Here is a 15,884-nt window from a genome sequence, read left to right as displayed (position 1 = left end):
TAATTTCTACTTGAGTAGAGGAACCAGGCAGGGTTGTCTGCTTTCCCCCTTGTTGTTTGCTTTATATTTAGTACCACTGGCAAAGAAAATAAGGGATTCAGAAATTCAAGGATATAACTGGTATGGTAGTCAGGAAAACCTGGCTCTATTTACATGACAAAAGCAGAAAGGGACATTACAGTGTTGTGGAACATTTTATGGCAATTTCAGATCTTTTCAAGATACAAAATTAATTAAGCTAAAACAAAGGCAATAGTGGTAAATTATGAACCCACACACAAATTGGTCCAACAATATCCATATTTATGGGGACATGATAAAATGAAGTATTTAGGAGTATGGATTATAAATGATTCTGTTGTGGCAGATAAGGATTTGTGGGAAGAGACTAAACAGAAAGTAATACAAAAATTGAGAAACTGGAAGCTTTGTTAGATGGATATTGATACTATGGTACAAGCCATTAAAATGTTTTAGTCCCTTTAGTCTTATACATAGGTCAGGCATATTTTTATCAACCAGAGGAGAAGCTGGGGATAGCAATTAAAAAAAGAATTGAAGTATTTTATCTGGGAAGGGAAGACAGCAAGAGTCAGGTGTGATAAGCTGATTCTTCCAATAGAACAAGGCAGACTATGATTACCCAATTTGAGGGGGTATTTAGAGCAACACAGTTAAGGCTCTTGTACATAGCACAAGCAGAAAACTGTAATTCAAAGTGGAAAGGAATGATGATGATACAGGGAGGAAGCTCAAGAAATAAGGAGAGACTGGGATTTTGGATGCAGACTCTTAAGGAGAACAACATAATTCGTGCAGAATATTATATTCATAAAATAGCAGGCAGTATTCTAAGAACCAAACCAGGATGAGAATGGAGGAAAGAGATTTTGCCGATAGGGATGACTGTGATCAAGGATACAGATAATAGGCAAGAGGGGGCTGGAATTTATTGGAGAAAATTGGCAAAGGAACCAAGGTACTGGGAGCAGATAACTGGAAAGGGAAAAGTAACAGAATGAGAAGAAGCCAAAAATGTATTTGGACTGCAGGTTAGAGATTGCCTTCCCTATCAAGGATTGATATCAGCGTATAGGCAAAGAGAAAGAAATAGGGGGCTTCTGTATGAAAGAACAGTACTGATAGAGTTTTTAAAAGGATCTAGAACAGAAGCTGCCATTAAAAAAGGAATAATTAGTAAAGCTTATAAAATACTGCATGATAATTATAAGAATCTGTCAGAGGAGCTTAGAAAGGATTGGGAAGAGAGACTGGATAAGCAATTCACAAAGAGACAATGAGAAGATATATGTATATCTTCCAAATATGCAACAAAGTCTAGAAGACTTAGGATCTTTGCCTGGAAGTGTTTACATAGGTATTTTTATACCCCAAGTAGACTCCACAAAACATTTTTCCTCAGGTGGATAGCAAGTGTTGGAGGTTTGATGGGCAAGAAAGAGGTGGCTGGGAACATATTTTTTTTGGGAGTGTAGGTGTGTGCCGCATTGGTACAGCGGAAGCATTGTTGCCTCACAGCAAGAGGTTCTCTTGTTCGATTCTCGACTGGAGTGCCTTTTGTGTGGAGTCTGCATGTCCTCCCCGCGGTTGAGTGGCCTCCGAAAGACATGCGTGAATGGGCATGCCTTCGCTGAAGGTTGGGCGTCGGGCTGGCAACTCGGCACCATAAAAATCTACTGCCAATCATTAGCGGACCGGAGTTCTGCTGTGGCGACCCCTAACTGGGAAAAGCCGAAAAGACAAACAACAAAACAATGAGCTGGCAGACTTTAGGGATTCCCTGCAGACCGCTCTGTCAGAGATGCTGGGTGAGCAGATTGGATTGACTTGGGAGATTATTTTTTTTTGAGCTATGATACAGAATCAGAATTGCGTACACATAGTAAAGCCTTGTTGTGTCTAATTATGGTGGCTGCCAAAAAAGCAATTACTAGAAGATGGAAATCAAAGTCTAAACTAACTTTACTAGAAGTAGTGAATATAGTAACAGAGATAAAACAATTGGAATTGGGATCTTTAGAAAAGGGAGGGAACAATATATGCAGAGCACGTATAAAGTTTGAGGTTGGATTTGAATGAGCCATATAATGCTTAACTGACGATGACTGGATAGATTGTAAGTGATGTGTAATGTTTGCAACTACAGTTGTTTCAGTGGTGTCTGTGATCTATACTGTTTGCAACTAAAGTGGTGTCATGTTGTTGTTTGTTTTTCATTTGTATAAATGTAAGATTGCCTATGTTGTGTGTGAAAATTTAATAAAGATGTTTGCTGGAAAAAAAAAGATGGACAGACGGTCCAGATGGTTCCTCCATTTCTGGCTGGGAGCCAATCACTTCTAGTTCAGGGTACTTCCCTTTGGACTTACCACAGCACCCAGGGTGTTTACCAAAGTGATGGCAGTAGCTGCAGCTCACCTGAGACTGCTCTGATTCCACATGTTTCCTTAGTTGGACGATTGTCTCCTCACTGCTCCCACCAAGCATTGACTTCTTCAGGCCAGGGATTTTTTCTCACATAGTCTCGACCTTGGGCATAACTGTCAGTCTTTCAAAGTCCAAAATGGATCCGGTCCAAGTCATCAACTTCATAGCAGCCGGACTAGACACAGCAGAATGTATAGCTTTCCGTCCCCCAGACAGGATTCAGTCCCTTCAACTACATGTGATTCAGATCCTTTCAAACTATCCTCCTCCTGCTTTTCTCGTTCTCAGTGCATTGGGATCGATGGCGGCTACTATAAATCTTCTGCCAATGGCTCGTCTTCACATGAGGGTACTTCAGTGCACCCTAGCAGTGCAATGGTCTTTTCTCGAACTGTGCACGGACTATCCCATAAGACTATCTTGAGTTTGCAAGGAGTCCCTCCTCTGGTGACTTAGATCTTAGGATCTTTATGTAGGTCAACCATTCATTCCCCCTCCTCCTAAGGCCACGGTGACCAAGGATGCCTCCCAGCTCGGTTGGGGGGGAATTGGCTACGTCAGACGGTCCAAGGCGCCTGGTCCTCCCTGAAGACCAATTTGCATATAAATGTCCTGGAGATGAGAGCAGTTCTTTTAGCGTTGCAAGCTCTTCATGCCTCTCTTCCCACTGGGACAGTTGCCATCCAGACAGACAATATGTCAGTTGCCTGGTACATCAACAAGGAGGGAGAAACCAAGTTTTATCCCCTATGTCGAGAAGTCATGAGATTGTGGGAATGGGCAGTCTCTTCCAACTGCTTTCTAGTGGCAACACACATTCTGGGGAAGTCAAACGTTCTGGCAGACAAGCTCAACAGAACCATTCTGATGCCTCACGAGTGGTCTCTCAGTCCATCAGTGGCAAACATGATCTTTCAGAAATGGGGTTAACCTTGCTGCAATCTCTTCATCTCTCATTCCAACACCAAGTGCAGCAAGTACTTTGCCCTGATCCCCCCTCCGGGGGAGTCCCCCAAAAATGTTCTGATCTACATTTGGCCCCCCGGTCTACTTTATGGCTATCCTCCTCTTCCCCTGATACACAAATTCCTCCAGAAAGCTCAGAGGTGGAAGTGCAAAGTCATCCTCATGGCCCCTTTCAGGCCTCGACAAGTTTGGTTCCCCTTCCTGTGGTGTCACCTTGTATGACCTCCTTGAACTCTCGATCCCATTCTGGATCTTCTGTCTCATCCTTTGGCTTACCCACATCCAGATGTATTCAGCCTGAAGCTAACTGCTTAGCTGCTTCACTTTTTTTGATGGCTAGAACTCCTGGGCAATCTTCTCCTGTTCAGAAGATTTTGATTGCAGCTCATAAGGCCTCTACCAGGAAAATTTACTCTAACAAATGGAGGAGATTTTCTATCTGGGAGCAGCAGCACCAGTTAGATCCTTTCACGGCTCCTATTCCCTCTATTCTGGATTTCTTAGCTGACATTTTTAACAGTAGAGCTAGCATTTCTACAGTCAGGATACAGTTAGTAGCCATCTCAAATTTTCATATTGATGAAGATTCTACATATTTAGCATCTGCAAAAATATGTAAGGCATTTTTAAGGGGTACTTTTCTACTTTGGCCTCCTGTCAAGGATCCTATGTCTCCTTGGGACTTCACTTTCGTGTTGCAACCTCTAGTTTCTGCCCCCTTTGAGGCAGCTGCCACAGCTGACTTACATTTTTTGTCTTGGAAGATGGCCTTCTTAGTGACTATCACCTGCCAGAGGGTTTTCCGAACTACAAGCTTTGTCCATTAAACCTCCTTTTCTTATCTTCCACAAGGACAGAGTGACTCTTCGCACTAATCCTTCCTTTATGCCCACGCTTCAGAGGCTAACATTAACCAAGTTATTAATCTCCCAGTCTTTTCCCTAATTTTCAAAAGAAGTGAGAATATAAGCTTCATCTGCTTGATGTACACAGACAGCTACACTTTTAACTGGATAGGACAAAAAACATCAGAAAATCAGACTTACTTTTTGTCTCCTTTGCTAACTCTAGATTAGGAAGACCAGTCGGTAAAGTGACTGTAGTTAATTGGATTTCAAAGTGTATTGCACTAGCGTATTCAAATAAAGGAATTCCTGTACCAACTCAAATCAAGGCCCATTCCACTAGGTCTGTGTCCACCTCTGCAGCTTTTTAGTCCAGAGTTCCAATCAATGATGTTTGTTCAGCAGCTACTTGGTCTTCCTATCATACCTTCATATCTCATTACAAATTGGATGTCTGCTGCAGGAGCAGGGCCTCCTATGGCTCTGCCGTGCTCCAGAATATCCTTCTATGAGGGCCACCTATGGGTTATGTAGCTGGGAACTCTGTCCCACAGGTTATAGACCAAATTAAGACAACAACTTCAGGTAAAAAAGTTATGTTCTTACCATAATGTTACATATGCGTTGTTGCTTCATTTGTCTTCAACCTCCCCCTCCCCTCTCCTTCCCCCTTCATCAGGTTCTGGGATGGCCTGGCAAAGGTACACTCACATTTCTCCTACTTCTTGTATCAGGTGAGTCCCTGATGTACTCTTCTGTATATTGTGGCTGATGCTTGATTGTGCTTAGGGCATGTTTTTTTTTTCTTATCAGCAGCAAATTCATTCTGAGAGGTGGAGGGAGAGTGGGGCATTATGGGTAGGATAGGAGGAGCTCAGGTTTCGGCTCCAAGGCTGGAGTATACAGCCGAGTCAAATCCAGTGTTGGATTCAAGACCCCACAGCTTGAAGAAAATGAAGCAACAACTCAGATGGAACGTTATGGTAAGAACATAACTTTTTTTTTACATTGTCTCTTGTAGGTGCAAAAAAAGTATGATAGCTTTTCCAGCTGTACTGCTACTATGTAAATGTGTAGTATATAACAGCTTGAGAGCTACTGTTAAATGAAAACAGTCCCTTTATTTCATTTTTTCAAATGTATAGGAATAGGAGTGTGATTGTCTTTGAGTGAACAGTCAGAGCAGGAAACATTTATGATTTCACTTCTGTTTTTTTTCTTTTCCCTTCAAATACAGATAGATTTGCTGGACTGGGTGGACAACATGTGGCCAGATTATCTGAAAGAGAAGCAGGTTGATGGAACCAACAACATTTCAGAAATGAAGTACCCAAAGGTTCAAAAGTAAGTTTATCATTGTGAAAAGTCAGAATTATTATTTTAGGCTTGCTAATTTTGGACCAGTTTTCCTTTGCTAAAGATACAAGTACACATGTTGTAAAACTGAACATCTAAGAAGTGTTAGGAATGTTACTATAACACACACACACACACACACACACACACACACACACACACACACACACACACACACACACCCCCACACTCACTCGCTGTCATTCTTACATATATAGATACTTGTAATATATTTGCAGCACACATGAGCACACACCCATGCACATGCAATTAATGTGTGAATGTGCGTAGCTGTGCGTGTGAGCACATTGTATACATTTATGTGATTAACATATTTTATATATATGTATATATATATATATATATATATATATGTGTGTGTGTGTGTGTGTGTGTGTGTGTATATATATATATATATATATACACACACACGCGCGTATATATGCATGCCTACACATTTTATTTATTTATTTATTTTACATTTGTTTACCAGGGAGGTCCGACTGGACAGAGCTGTCCGTTTTCAGCAGAGGCCAGGGGAGAAAAGTTCCAGAACAATTGCCAACATACTGTACATAAGATATTTACATGAGCATTGTGGTTTAAACATACAGTTATAAAATATAGCACATAATAACATATGATTGCATAAGATATTTACATAAGTATAGTGGTTTAGACATACAATTAAAAGTATAGCAGGTAGTAACATATGATTGTTGTTCATACAGTATGTTATGCAGAGATAATCTTGAAGATGTAGTGAAGATAAGACAAGAAAGGAAAAACTAAAAAATATTAGCCAGATAATCTTGAAGATGTAATGAAGATAAGAGAAGAAAGGAAAAACTAAAAATACTAGCCAGATTGTCAAAGGTGGAGAATATAGACAAGTTCATATGAGGTTCATTGACATTTTAAGGGAAAGCTTTTCAGCTTAGTCTAGGAGAGAGTTAGTGGGTATAGATGGGACAGTGGGGAGTAGGCGGCAGTGAGTTGGTAAGTAACGTGTAATAAGATACAGTGCATCTGTAGGAGTTTTAAAGAAGAGGTTGGATAGTGGGTAGAGGAAAGGTGTTAGAATATGCCTGCCAGGTGCTAGGCAGTTGCATGTCTAGAAGTTGTTTAGGTGGGAAATAAGCTGTTTTTTGAAGATGATTTTGTTAGGTTGTACCCTGATTTGTAGTGGTACGGAGTTCCAAGTCTTGGCAATGTTGCTAGAATACAGGGAGTCACGAGAGCTGTAATGGCTTTTGGAGATTGCGATTAGTGCCTTGTTAGTGAATCTAAGTTCTCGGTTATCAGAGTAGAGGGTGATCAGGTCTTGTAAGGCTGGAGTTTTGTCAGGTTGATACAGTATTTGGTGAGCTAGAAGAAGTTGGTTTAGAGCTAAGCTGAGAGTTCCAGCCAGGAAAGCTGTTTTAGGGCTTGACAATGGTTGGTGCGGTAGGAGAAGTTTGTGGCGAATTTTGCTATTTTGTTGCAGCATACTGATAACTTGTTTAAATTGCTCTTGTTTAGATTAATTAAGACAAATTAATTAATTTGGTTTGTGTGACAGGGGAGATAGGGATATTATCTGATGCAGAAATAAAGAACAGACAAGTAGGTACTGCTGCTTTGGAAGGATGAAAGAGCATAAGTTGGGTCTTTTTAGGATTTAGTATTAGGTGGGAATTTGTTAGCCAGATTTCAATGGATGTAAAGGCTTCTTGGGTCTTGATGTGAAGTTGTTGGAGGGTGGGGGCAGAGCAGATTAAGGTGGAGTCATCAGCATATTGAACCAGTTTTTCTAGAGGGGTGGCTTTGCGGAGATTATTTGTAAATCTAGTGAAAAGTAGGAGTCTTAGGATTGATCACTGGGGTACTCCAAGTTTTACAGGAAGTAGGGGGAAAGGGAGTTTTTCCACTGAACAGCTTGTTGGTGTTGGGAGAGGTAGTCTTAAAACCATAATAGAGTGGCCGCAGTTAGTTTTAATTCTGAGAGTGATGTTGGAAGTTTTGTATGGGAGACTGTATCAAACACCTTTGATAAGTCAAGGAAAACTGCAGACACTAGTTGGCCGTTGTTGCGTTGCATATTTACTAGGTTACTAAAATGAATGAGTGCAGTGATAGTGCTATGGTTGGGGTGGAATCAATGTTGAGTTTTGGCAAGAAGATTGTTGAAAAGGAGATGTATTAAGATCTGCATGTGGTTACATTTTTCTAGAATTTTAGCCAGTGGGAAAAGTATAGCTATAGGATGGTAGTTTGTTAGGTCAGTGGAGGTGCCCTCTTTGTGTACTGGTATATTGTAGGAGATTTTCCAGAGAAGTGGCACGCTTTGTTCTGTGACTGATCTGTTAATTACAGGGATTGGGTAGGAAATGGCTTTGATGGCTATTTGTAGGAATTTGACAGGTAGTTTGTCTACTCATAGGGTGGTGGGTTTAAGTTTGGTTAGGTGTCTATAGATGGTGTAAGCTGGTACAGGTTGAAGGGTGGAGGAGTTGGTGTTATTTGATGGGTTATATAGTATAGTGGGGGTTGAGGAGGGTGGGTCTGTTGACAGCTTTATTATAGAGTTGGTAAAGAGCTCATTGAATTGGATGGCAGTGTTTGTAGAGGTGGTGTCTATGTTTGGATGAGGAGTTGGTGATTTACCTGGTTGGAGAATACTGTTTATAGTGGCCCAGAACTTTTGTGGGTTGGTATTGTGCTTAGTTTGAATTTCACTATAGTATTTTTTTGTTTGTCTATATTCACTAAAGAACAAAATAAAAAAAAAAAACACAAAGAAAGCGAAGAACACCAACTGGAGAAGCATAAAATGTAAAATTGTTTAATACTCCAGTACCTCGGCTAGCAAGCCTTTCACGGAGTTATAAGCTACACTTAAATAACAAATATCACATCATTAATTAGTTAACTAAAGCAATTAAACACAAACTAACACTTAATGCAGAAAACCCTTCCACTCAAGTTCTTTGTTTAAACTATAAGGCACCAAAGTGCCAAACTTTAAAATACAGGCTGCTTCTTTATATAACAATTTGTTTTTAAATGTAACATAATCCTTAATCAAAACTTGTTCTAAAATACATGCTTTAAACTGGTACAAGACCCCAAGTATTCTGCATGAAAATGTGATACCACAGGGCTATCCAAATTTCAATTCCTAATGTCCCTGACATGCTCTTGTACTCTGATTTTAAACATTATTTTGGTTTCTGCTATATAGAAGAAACCACAGGGGCATGAGAGACAGTAAACCACTCCCTTAGACACACATGAGAAAATAGCCCTAGGCTGAAAAAATGCCATTTATTTTATCAAAAGTCTTAACCACATGAATATAAATAGAGCATTTACCACAGGGAAATGTAACAGAATTTTGTAAAGGGAGAGTTTTAGTAGGCATAGAGAACAAATTATGAACAACTATGTATTTTATATTTCTGGCTGTCTTATAGGAGACAGTAAAGGAGTCAGGTAAATTAATAATCCCAAGCTTCCCCTTATATAAGAATGGCCAGTAATATCTTAAGATTTTTACTAACTCAACACTGTAAATATTATAAGTAGTGACAAAATATATCTTTTTATCACTAATATGCCCTGCATGTCTCCTATATCTATTCACAGACTTCATATCATGTGGAACATTAACCACACTAGTGGTATCCCTTCTCAAGCACAGCAATTTATTCAAATAATTAATAATTAATTCATTGCTACATGATGACATTAATGCCTACTGTCATTCTGGCTCTCTTATAGGAGACAGTAAAGGAGTCAGGTAAATTCTTAATCCCAGACTTCCTTTTATATAAGAATGGCCAGTAGTATCTTAAGATTTTTATTAACTCAACACTAAAACACATATGGAGGCTCTGGAGCCACTTCTGCTAAGTGGAAACGGCAAGTAAATGTTTCTTTTGCCTCTTCTGAAGTCAACAGTAGTGCTGTGGAATCTGACAATGAAAACATCCTCAACACAACCTCAACAGCCCAATTATATGCAGGAGAACTTTCAGAGTTACAACAGACCTGGAACCAACAGTAATAATCGAAAATGAAGATATTTCCAGTACAATAAGGAGGGACAGTACTTTAACAGTAAGAAAAGAATATATTGACTATACTAATGTTCGTAATGTCGTAAAAATCAACCACTGTTACCAGTGGTGACAACTTGATTGTAAACTTTACAGGTAACCCTTTGTCTTGTACAGAATTATCAGTATTACAGTGTGGATTAAAATTTATTCCCACATCCCTGCCACGATTATATGCCTGTAAAATTGAATTGTTTAAGCTGTCTAGGAAACTACATTTGTTGGATTATTTTGAAAATAGTAAGATTGTGTCTGAGGATGCCCCCTTCGTTGACACAGATGGAGAGGATGGGGAATGTGATTTTTTTCTCATGTAATTCATCAATGGATTCATATGATGACATTAATGCCTACTGTCTTTTAGATACTTCTAAGGTACCACATGGTAGTAATTCCATTCCCCCCTTTGTTAATAATACCATCCAAGAGTTTTCATCTATGATAAATTATGCTCTTGAGGTTAGTCTGAATACCTTTAAAAAAGAAAAAGCTAAAGCATGTTATAATTTGACTAAAGCTGAATAGAATGCACTGCAATGTCTTAGTACTAGGAGGGATATTGTTATCAAGCCCTCAAAGGTCAAACAATAGTTGTGTTGCACTGTATGCAATATTTTAATATGTGTATGGATCATCTTTCTGACAGTAATGTATATCGTGTGGCTAGTGAACATGAATATTATGCAGCTATAGATAGCTTTAAAGATTTGCTATATAAGGGTTACAGACTTGATTACTTTTCCAAGCAAGATGTGGAAGTTAAATTTAAAGTGGAAGGCAGTTGTTTAGCAAAATTTTACTGCCTGCCAAAAATCCATAAGAAAGTTTTCCCCCTCCTGGAAGGCCAATTGTGGCAGCTGAGAATTATTTTTTACACGATATGGGTTTATTTCTTCATACTTATTTGTTTAGGTATGTTGTTGGTTTAGACTCTTATATAAGAGATTATTTTCATTTTCTAAAAAATATTGAGTCCATCACTTGTCAAGAGTTACACATCAGGTGGGAGGTTTTTCCTAGGCACTAGCCCGGTTAGTACTTTTGTTATAGAATCGTTATATTTTAGTTTAACCCATAATGTTTTTGAATGTAACAACTGCATCTATCAGCAGATGCAAGGTAGAGCAATGGGTGCATCTTTTGCACCCATGTATGCTAATTTGGTAATGGGTTTATTTGAGTTAGAGTTTCTTTATAAGTTAGAGTGTTGTAATAGGTATGTTGTTCTTTATAATACATTTACTGATGATTTCATTTTTTTTTTTATGTAAGGGCAGTGCATGGCTAGTGGATTCTTTTGCAGCTTCTCTTCAGGAAAACCATTTTGACTTACAATTTGATGGTGTATAAAAAGGCATTTCTGTTGTTTTTTTAGATTTGGAACTAAATATTGTTTCAGTCACAAAAAAATGATGACGGTGCTCATTTTTTAGATAGTAACAGCTGCCACTCCCCCCCCCCCCATATTTTAAAGGCTTTGCCTTATAATGAGTTACTATGAGTTACTTAGGATGTGTAATATCATTCAGTCTCTTAAGGAAGATATTTTGCATTCTTGTATAGCCTTTAAACAAAGGGGATATAGCAATGACTTAATTATTAATTCCTTGAATAAATTGTTGTGCTTGAGAAGGGATACCACTAGTATGGTTAATGTTCCAGATTATATGAAGTCTGTGAATCGATACAGGAGTCATGGAGGGAATATTAGTGATAAAAAGATATATTTTGTCACTACTTATAATATTTATAGTGTTGAGTTAGTAAAAATCTTAAGGTACTACTGGCCATTCTTATATAAGGGGAAGTCTGGGATTAAGAATTTACCTGACTCCTTTACTGTCTCCTATAAGAGAGCCAGAAATATAAAATACATGGTTGTTCATAATTTATTCTCTATGCCTACTGAAATTTTAACTGTTCCTTTACAAACTTCTGGTAAATGCCCTATTTGTATTCATGTGGTTAGGACTTTTGATAAAATAAATGGCATTTTTTTCAGCTGAGGGCTATTTTTCCATGTGTGTCTAAGGGAGTAGTTTACTGTCTCTCATGCCCCTGTGGTTTCTTCTATATAAGAGAAACCAAAAGAATGTTTAAAGTCAGAGTACAAGAGCATGTTAGAGACATTAAGAATCAACATTTGGATAGCCCTGTGGCATCACATTTTCATGCAGTACACTTGGGGTCTTGTACTGGGCAATCTCTTATTCATTTGATTCATTCCTTATCTCCAATCAGTCCAGGTGAGATGTGTTTCTTTTTGCTGTTGTCAAAGAAAGCTTGTGTGCTCTTTTATTCTTTATTATTGCTAGGAAACAGTGTACTGGGGTAACTGTATGCCTTTGTTTCTAGTCAGCTTACATTTGGCACTCACATTCTTGAAGTAGCTCGAGTTCCCTTTCTTTACAACATGCTTGGTTCATGAAAAGTACTATTCTGTGCCCTTCCTCCTTGTTTTTATTGTTAGTCTTGTTGAACAGTGAGTGGAGGCTGACCAGTTAAGACTAGGGTTACCACCTGTCCCACTTTGCGAGGGACAGTCCCTCTTTGAGCAGTTGTGTCCTGACAAAAAATTAAAAAAATGGCAAATGTCCTGAGATTTTAGGAAAAAATGATTTCCTATATTTTATGTAATAGTTGCATAAAACAGTTATTCTGTATCTAAAATACCTAAATGTTATAAGAAACAGAATAAGCAACTAAAATGCTACAAGAATAAGCTTTTATTTAGGAAAAAAAGTTAAGTTCTATCCTTTGTACTGACCGTGGGTATGTGTTGGCCTGTAAAAATCTGATGTTTGTACCAAAAATGTCCCACTTTGGCCATTTGGAAAGGTAGCAACCCTAGTTAAGACTTTGTCAGTTCCACTTCTGCTTAGAGTACATCTTTATCATTCATTTAATGGAAGAATGCCTTTATCCTTTGTATCCATATCTTAATCCTTTTTTTATCTGCAAACACTGTTAAAGTCCCTTGCTAATCGGCAGTACACAAGCTTCTTTGCCAGTGCTCTCACTAGTGCCATCAGCATCTTATCTAATAAAGACTATTGATGTTGGTTTTAAATCTTTTTTTTATTCATTTGTTAGCCAAGTAAGTGAAACTGGCCATCAAGGACTCTTCTCTGCCACCACCCAGATACAATGTATGCAGACACTATAGAGAAGCCAGTCAACCAACATGTTTATGGGAGGAAACCTAAACAGAGACAGGAAATATGCAAACTTCACGAAGACAGTGGCCAGGCATCAGGATCGAATCTTGTATCTTCTTTACTACTTTGTTACCCACTTACTACTTTACTACTTTCTTACCCACTTACTACTTTACTACTTTCTTACTTACGTACTTCTTCACTACTTTTTTACTCCTTTACTTCTATTTTACTTTTTTACTTATTGAATCTTGTACCCTGGAGGTGTGAGGTAGTGATTTTAACCACCGAATCACCGTACTGTCTGCTGTTGGCCACCATTCTCCCTCACCTTGCTATTTATCTGTTGCTCCCCTTCCCTGCCCTTCCTTTTCAGTTTTACACTACCAAGTTATTTTGTGATAATGTAGCTCTTTCATATCTTATCCTGCCTTTCCCCATCACTCTTGTTGTGTGTTATAATCCCAGTGCTTTGACCCTTTCTATATAATGCTTGCTTTTTATTGTTTACTATCTGGATAACAATTTAGTGCAGTTTTTTTCAAATTACTAGACCTCTGTTTCTTAACATATTGTCTAGCAGTGAACATAATATACAGATGAAGCTTCACCAGATTCCTATATAATAAGCACAACATGATATTTGTGCACTGGGTAGTAGAGTAGCTCTGGAGTTGAAGTTTTGCTTCCCAATTCTGAGGACCAGTATTTGTTTCTGACCCTTAAGCCTTGTCTGTGTGTAGTTTGCAGGTTTTTTTTCCATATCTGTATGGTGTTTCTTTGAATACCCTTGTTTCCTTACCTCCTCCTAAAAACGTGGTATGTGTTTGGGTACAGTAAACTGTTTATATATGTTTGTGTCTGAGTGTATGCGTATCTTGTGTGGGTCATGGTTGAATAAGGTATGTAAGGCATCAGTTTACTTACCTGAATAATAAATAAATAAATAATGTGTTTTAGAAGTAGATACTGTGATGATGTACTCCAACATTCTGTTGGCCTTTGTCACTGATCTTTCAGACAACACAGTATGACTAGGTCTGGTTGTTTTTTTATTACCGTGGTCATTTTCCTCTTTGGTTCACCCTAGTAGCAGTAGTGCTCATTTTGATTTTTTTCTGTTAAAGTATATAACTTTAATGTTTTGCGCTCAGTCCATGCTGCCATCTCTCTGTATACCCTACAAACTACACTTGGTAATGCTGCACACTACCTTCCCCCATCATTAACCATCTCTTCTTTGCTAGCCTAACAGTGAACAAGCTGACTTTATTTTCTAACCCCATTGTGACATCTGACATGCAGGTTCATAGGTTAACTAGGCCAAGTGCTTTTGTGGGCCATTTTAAGGCTAGCCAATTACCCCATGTGACAATCAAACCCTAAACCTTGTGTCTGTAATCATAATGAACAGATCCAGGCCCATCACAAAATCATGGAACACCGGTAGTCACTGGATTCCCAGTTCTTGCTGTTGCATGCATTCTGTTAGCTAATCACTTCCCTAGACAGTCCTTTAACTTGGCTCCTACATGTGTGCCATTCATTTTGTATATCAAAGGCTTACTGATGTCTAATTGCACTTTGTACCCCACATTCTCCTGTATCAGTATAGCTACAGATCCATTCATAGGACTATATTAGCTTATGTATTGACAAGATCATGTGAATCCCCGGTATTGTCCATCTGCTAAATAGTTTGCATTGAGGAACTCTATTAATCTACTCCAAAGATTTATTTCCCTGACCTTTTGTGGTATGGATGCAAGCTGGAATTATCCATCCGAACCTCTGCTTTTCAGTCCATGCTATATGTTATTATTTATTTAACATTTGTTTACCGGGAAAGTCTAACTTGGAACAAAGCCAATTTTCAGTGGAGGCCCAGGGAAAAATGCTGTAGGCGCATGTCTTTTTAACATGGGAGGAAACCGGAATATCTGGAGAAAACCCACACGGACGCAGAGAGGACATGCAGACCGTTTACCTTTACAAAGGCGAAACACACTCGTGCGATTGCTCATATGACCGAATCGTAACTTTGAAACACAAAACCGCAACAGTTTCCAATGTTCGAAAATCACCAAATTGAAATGCAGATTCGCTGATTTTTGAACATAAATGTTGAAAAAAAAATGTAATGAAGTGTAAAGCAGGGGGACAAGCCCCCCTGGACCCCCCACATGGGGGGCTGCACCCCACACACCCCCTACTTTAATATTCTAACTCCGAGATTGCACTACAGTGGGGAAAGGGACCATTTCCCGATCCCCACTATAGTGCAATCTGCACCAAAATGCCGAATCTGCAATGAGCGAATGTCACTCTGCATTCACTCATTGCACATTCGAACATTTTTGCGTTCAACATTTGCAAACTTTGCAAACGTCCTTTCGAACAGTTGCTGTTTGCCCGTGTGCAAAATGCACACATGAAGGTAAACCCATGCAGACTCCACACAGAAGGCATTCCAGCCAAGAATCAAACCAGAGAACCTCTTGCTATGAGGCAACAATGCTACCACTGTACCTCTGCGCCATCCATATTAACTCACTGCTGTCATCACAGGGGTTGTTGATGGCTGCATTACTGCGGTGGTTTCATTTGACTGGTTAGATCATTTGATTCCCTGTCATATTCATTCCTATTTATTGGCAGCTTTATCTCATTTTCTGTTGTTGACTTGTTGTGTTCTTATTTCACTAAATAAGCTACAAATTACTACAGCACTCAACTTTCCTCACTTGTCTAAAGGAAAACAGTTTTTAGTAATAAATATGCACCTGTCCAGGCATTTCTAAGAGTCAGCTCCCGGTGTTTTCTCCTGTCTACCTGATGAATCTGAGCACCTTGGGGCAATGCAGCAATTGCCTCATGTACACAGACAACCGTCTCCTCCTACCACCCAGCACTACAATCTGTGAGAGATGCACTTATATAGCTAAACTGGAAGCAAAGCTCTCTTCACCCAAGACTGGACTAGACAGTCAGGAGGAGAAGGTAAACACTTG

At 39.0% G+C, this 15,884-nt stretch overlaps 1 protein-coding gene across 5 annotated transcripts in view; it reads left to right on the top strand.

Annotated features, from left to right (window-relative positions):
* Window positions 1-15,884, top strand: part of KDM2B (lysine demethylase 2B) — a 3,837,686-nt gene that overhangs the window by 1,451,440 nt on the left and 2,370,362 nt on the right. For all 5 annotated transcript variants that reach the window (XM_044068658.1, XM_044068655.1, XM_044068654.1 and 2 more), the window contains one exon: window positions 5,497-5,603. In XM_044068658.1, the coding sequence (XP_043924593.1) occupies window positions 5,497-5,603 (107 nt within the window). The remainder of the gene's footprint in view (window positions 1-5,496; window positions 5,604-15,884) is intronic.

The sequence above is a fragment of the Protopterus annectens genome, chromosome 4.part0 (genome assembly GCF_019279795.1).
Source record: "Protopterus annectens isolate FY-2018-M chromosome 4.part0, PAN1.0, whole genome shotgun sequence".
Lineage (NCBI taxonomy): Eukaryota > Metazoa > Chordata > Ceratodontiformes > Protopteridae > Protopterus > Protopterus annectens.
This window is presented reverse-complemented; position numbering and strand designations above follow the sequence as displayed.